Source organism: Vipera berus (genome assembly GCF_964194415.1).
Source record: "Vipera berus genome assembly, chromosome: 2".
NCBI classification, from domain to species: domain Eukaryota; kingdom Metazoa; phylum Chordata; class Lepidosauria; order Squamata; family Viperidae; genus Vipera; species Vipera berus.
The window spans coordinates 17,735,826-17,741,825 of NC_138203.1; the positions used below are offsets into that span (position 1 = coordinate 17,735,826).

The window sequence follows — 6,000 nt, forward strand, 5'->3', positions numbered from 1 at the left end:
AGTTTCAGCTGCTAAGTGGATGAAACAAAAGAGCTGCCTGCCAAAGGAGGACACGTAGCTCCTCCCCATGGGCAGAAACAAAACATGCCTACAGCAGGCTGCAGAAATGAAGCTCAAATCTTCAGGAGCTAAGCTTCATTTCTGCAGCCCTTTGAAGGAGCTCCCCTTACCTCCTTGTGCAGAGAAGAACCGCTTTGAGGGGATGCAAAAACAAGGCTCTGATCTATGAGACATGATCTCTGTTTCTCCAACCCTTCTAAGGAGGACTTGTCCGCTGGGTTGAAGAAATAAAGCAGGAATCACAAAGATCCACACTCCAGCCCCAATATACAAGTTCCCTTCCATACATGTGGAGTCCCACTCACCATGAATGGAGGCGAGGGAGAATTCTTCAGTAGGCAACAGCTCCTTGCAACCTTTCTTGCCGGCTTCCCTACTGACTTTCTGAGGAAGCTGGCAAGAGTTGCACTTGGCAGCTGATTCCAAGTGCAAACAAGTTGCCAAGCACCCGAATCAGGATCATGTGACCACAATGGGGAGAGGGATCAATGCAATGTTTTATGTTACATGTTTTCTGCTATTACGTTGTAAATTTGAATGATCATTAAATGACTGGTTGTAAGTGAAGGCCTACCTATAATGAGGAATTGAGTTGACTGAGGTGTCAGCATAATATAATTACATGACTAGGAGAATCTAATAACAATAGCAATTTCCTAATAATTATAGAACTGGAAAAGGAATTTTGGGTTTGTATGCTTATAAATGAAACATGCATTGGGAAGGTTTGCCAATCTGGAAATCCAATTTTTAATATAATGATTGGAAAAAACATCACTGGAATTTTTATACATAGAATAATCATGTACTTTGAAATGTAAGTCTCCAATTCCTACAGAATTCTAAAGAACTTTCTTCCTTTTCTGTGATAGAAACCAGATCAAAGAATACTAAAAGTTTTCCATATTACCGGTATTTTTCAGAAATACAAAGGCAGCATTCCAATTCTAATGCCAGAATTCAAAGACATATGCAGAATGTTCCTTAAACACAGAAAAACTTTGTCCCCTCTTCCAAAGCCTTTCAGACGTCTATGCAAAGCAAAATTTTAAACCAATAAGGAAAACCAATAAAAATCCAAGATCTATTTTTTGTCAGTTTGAATTCAATAATATGCCATAATTATGACTAATGAATACCAGCCAAGAAAGATATATTGTTCAATAGTTACAATTTGCTCCTCTTCCCATTAGGAGCGGGTATACCTCCAAAGATAAATTTCCAGTTTGTCTCTCTGCAGCAAGCCAAGAATCATAATCCAAGAAAAAATCCCAATTTGTTAAGTGAGTATATAAACGAAGAGTTATAAAACTAATAGAAACATAACATTAAGTTTTTGTTTATTTTAACCAAATGATTTCCTAGTTATTTTAATAGATGTTGATAATTAGAGCAAACAACCAGAAGAAATTACTATAGTGATTATTAACATACTTATTACTAATCAGCAAAGGATTATCTTATTACATAATCATCAATCCTCTCTGTGAACAAAAGCTATTTTTCAGACTGCCAGCTTATTTTTAGCTAAAAACATGCCCTTTTAATGCAGTTTGGAGTAAAACATGCAGCTCTTGAAATGAATAAAAGTATATAAATAAAACATTTATTGTAAATATGCCCAGGGTTAACTGTTAAATACTATTTATCACTTTTGCTTCTAAAGTGACCTAAAATTCATAAAAACAAAAAAGTAGTTTTGTCAACATTGAGTTAACCTTACAAGGCAATTTTCTTTAATTTACCCCAAATTCATTTTTTTAAAAAAATGTTCAAATGTACATGAAGAAAACTTTATAAACTAAGGTAAAATTAATAATGCTATCATTGTATTTATCAACTGCAAGTTAAAATTATGACACTTTCATCTGACTAAAATTACATCTCCATAATTTTTCCTAACAAAATGCCCTATTTCTTAAACACAGGAGAGAAACTGGCTACCACACTGCATGTTCAAGATTATTCAGATATTTTTCTTTCACTGTGAATAGCAGATTTTAAAATATAATTTACTATAAGTAATGTCTTGGGTCTTTAGAAGTTATTTAGTTTCAGGTTTCACTTTAGCAATTGTCCATACAATTTAGGGAATCTCAATGGAGAGAAAGAAAAAATTGCCCTCTTTAAAAAATAAATATTATGAAATTTTATAATTATGCATATTAATATGTTAACACATTTTGGTTAATTATTTGCTCTTTAAATGCCACTGAATTAATTTTTTTTATTTTGTATTTTCTGCCTATCTCTGTTTATATGAGATTTAAACCAGAGATTTAAGGTATGAAACTTAATCTTTATAAAGATATATGGTAGCAAAATTAGAGCTGACAACTTTCATAAAAATCAAATGAGAAAAGCTAAATAATCTAATATTGATGAATTAAATCAAATATTATGAATTAAACTAAATGTAAGTAAAAAATATGCTAAGTAAAAGAGGCCAGTTCTGAGATTTATTTCAAATGAATGCTGTTTCATTGGGTCATGTGCCAAGTCAAAATAATAAATAAAATGCATAAATTAAACCATTTGAAAAAGAAATGGCTATGTTTGAAATTTTGTGGGCATATGTATAGAGACAGGGTAGTAGTGTAGAGCTTAAGAAATTGAACTAGAAAGACTTGGATTCAAGTCCTGATTCAACAACTGAGCTGACTACTGACTTTAAGCCAGTTGATAGATCTCATTCCATACTACCTTTGATTTTTTTTGAAATGTATACAGTTCAAATTCAAAATGGCTGAAACTTGAAATAGGCTGGTTTGATATTAGCACTGTATTCTGACCATATCTCATGTGTTTTGAACATTAAACATTTTCAAATTGAAAATACCATTTGCATTGTAAAACACTGCATACATTATAAATATAACAGGAAAATAAATAATCCTAAAATCACCACAGGTTCCAGAGGAAAAGAATATAAGCACAGTATGATTGTTTTGCTTCACCCAGAGTCACTTTTGGTGAGATGGGCAGCTATTTAAATTTGATTAATAAATAAAACAAAGTATTTGTTACAGTCATTTTACAATGCCAATAACATCACCTTGTCTAGTGTTCATAAAGATGGAGCAATTCATTGCTAAGAAGTTCCTCCCCTTTTGTGATTAGACTTCAAGTATGCAGATATTTACAAATATACAATTAGAAAATATTTTCTTTAACAGAATACTTGCAGAAGTGTACAAGTGATAAACATATTTATATAAACAATTCTACCATCCATACATATTTTATGTACATGAGAACAAAGTATGATATACCACTCCTACTCTATTTCAAATAAAAAGGAGCCTTTCCAGAATTATCTCTAAAATTTTTATAATTTTTAAGATCACAATTTTTATTTGGGAGGGGCTAAATTCACTTAATTTGTGGAAAATTAATTCAGCATAGTCATGGATGGACTACCTTTCAAAAGTACAGAACTTTAGTTTTGATTAGGTATTCAAGAAGTTGCTGGAATGGTCTGAGAAACTGTGATTTATATGGTATATTTTAATTTTTAAGAAAAAGATACATAGCTCAGGATTGAATTATGGAGTCTTTAGTGCTCTCATAGCTTGGTTGTTTTCATGTAGATGTTTCATTAACCAGCTAGGTAACATCTTCAGTGCTACAAGGAAGTGGGGTTTGCTCCATTTATATAAAGTACAGGTAGTTCTCAACTTACAACAGTTCATTTAATGACTGTTCAAAGTTACAACGGCATAGAAAAATGACTTATGACTGTTTTTCACACTTACAACCATTGCAGCATTCCCATGGTCTCATATTTATGAAGGTTGCAGTGTCCTGGGGTCATGTGATCAGCTTTTGTGACCTTCTGACAAGTGAAGTCAACACAGAAGACAGGTTCACTTAAACCGTGTTACTAACTTAACAGCTAAAATGATTCACTTATCAACTGGGGCAAGAAAGGTCACAAAATGGGGCAAAATTCACTTAACAAATATCTCGCTTAGCAACAGAAATTTTTGGCTCAATTTTATTTGTGCTTAGATTGTAAGCCGCCCTGAGTCTTCAGAGAAGGGCGGGATATAAATGGGATTAAAAAAAAAATAAAAAAAAAATTGTGGTCCTAAGTCAAGGACTACCTGTAGCTTGGCCTGTCAGTGTTGGAAGGGGTGTTACTTTCTCCTTGGCAGTTCCTCAGTTGGGCTGTTGTTTACCGCTTATTTACTCCATTTTGTATTCACGATGGAAACTTGTTCCTATTTTTAAGATCGTTCACCGCCCCGAATTCACTTCTTAGCAGTTCAGGGTCACACAATCCGAATAAATAAATCGGGGAAACCCATTTAAAGGTATACCAACAGGCACAGAGGAGCCCACGTTCCTTCCATAAGAGAAACACACTTTGGGAGAATTTGGGCAAGCTCCCTTCGGTTTGCAAGCCCGTCGCCATTAGAGCAGCGTTTCCCAACCTTAGGAACTTGAAGATGCGTGGACTTCAACTCCCAGAATTCCCCAGCCAGCATAGCTGGCTGGGGAATTCTGGGAATTGAAGTCCACGCATCTTCAAGTTCCTAAGGTTGGGAAACGCTGCATTAGAGGCTCAAGGGCTCCAGGAACGTGGATGCGAGATTGGGCGACAGAGTATCCCCACAACATCCCTCAGGTGTGCTGCATCCCTGCTCGCTGCCTCCGGTGGGGGGACGGCTGAATAGATTCCACAAATCCTGAGGTGTTTTTTGGGGGGGGCGGGGCGGGGAAAGGCTCCCGAAACATGCCCGCGAGGACTCCCGGCCGCGCGCGCGCCGGCCGCAGCCTGTCGCTCTCGGGCGCCTGCGCCTGCCGCGCGCCCCCCCTCCCCGCGTGTCCGCACCAACCGCCCCACACGAGGCTGGGGCGGGGTCAGCTTTCCCGAAGCAGCTTTCTCTCGCAGGCCCTCCCGTGAACAGACCCGAGGCGCCTTTACCTATATTGAGCAGCGGCCCCGGTGTGGGTGAATCCGAAGTAGTTGCCGGTGGCCATTTTGGCATCTTCCCCCAGCCGGCTGGGCACTGCAGCGACGACATGGCGAGCGGGACGGGAGGGGGGGGGAAGAAAAGAGCTTCGTCAGATCCAATTCCTGAGGCAACGCGCGCGCCCCCCCTCTTCCCCTCCCCACCCCGGCTCCGACTGCCGCCTTTTTCCCCCGGCTTGCCAGGGGCCGTTACTTACCATAGGTGAAAGAGACTACCGGGCATATGGGAATCATGGGGCCGGGCTGACCGAAATGGCGGCGGTGAAAAACTATCTCGGTCTGTCGGTCACAGTCCTTATCCGTCGCACGCGATCGCTAACCCGCCTCGCCAGCACCCCTTCGCACCATCCACCGATACGATTCCAACGGCGATGTGAAGGAGCCAGGCCTCGCCGATGCGCATGCGCCGCTTGGGGCAGGCGAGAAAAGAGCGGCGGGAAATGTAGTTCGTCTGCCGGCTTACCTAACGCTAGGTTGTAGCGTGGATGCGTGAAGCCATCTGGGAAATGTAGTTTCCTTATGAGTAATTCTCGCATCCAAACGGATTATCTGAAAGAAAAAAAATGTCTTGCGGGTGCATGATATACTAACGCTGGGTTCACACATTGTATTAATCGTAGCTTGTTTAAACATGGTTGATTAAAAATGGCTGGGTTGGTTAACATTAAATGTCGCTTATACAAATGACGAGACTCTTGCAACATTCTAAGCTTCAACCTAGCCACATTAAATATGTTTGGAGGACAATAAAGTACAATAGGGCTGTGTGCTTAGCCCCTACCTGTACTCTTTATACACTTATGATTGTGTATCATCTGACCCATCCACTGCGATAATCAAGTTTGCAGATGATACAACTGTGGTGGGTCTTATTACAGGTGGGGATGAGACAGCATATAGGGCGGAGGTATAAAAACTATCCATATGGTGTAGTAACAACTTGCACCTAAACATCGGCAAGA

At 39.2% G+C, this 6,000-nt stretch overlaps 1 protein-coding gene across 2 annotated transcripts in view; it reads right to left on the minus strand.

The window, feature by feature from the left end:
- Nucleotides 1–5,439, minus strand: part of ZFR (zinc finger RNA binding protein) — a 59,110-nt gene extending 53,671 nt beyond the window's left edge. For both annotated transcript variants that reach the window (XR_014025186.1, XM_081318211.1), the window contains exons 1-2: nucleotides 5,236–5,439; nucleotides 4,991–5,075 (exon numbers count right to left, since the gene is read on the minus strand). Coding sequence is in view for 1 of the 2 variants with exons in the window: in XM_081318211.1 (XP_081174337.1) it covers nucleotides 4,991–5,075; nucleotides 5,236–5,272 (122 nt within the window). In the remaining variant the exon portion in view is untranslated. The remainder of the gene's footprint in view (nucleotides 1–4,990; nucleotides 5,076–5,235) is intronic.
- Nucleotides 5,440–6,000: the final 561 nt, after the last annotated feature.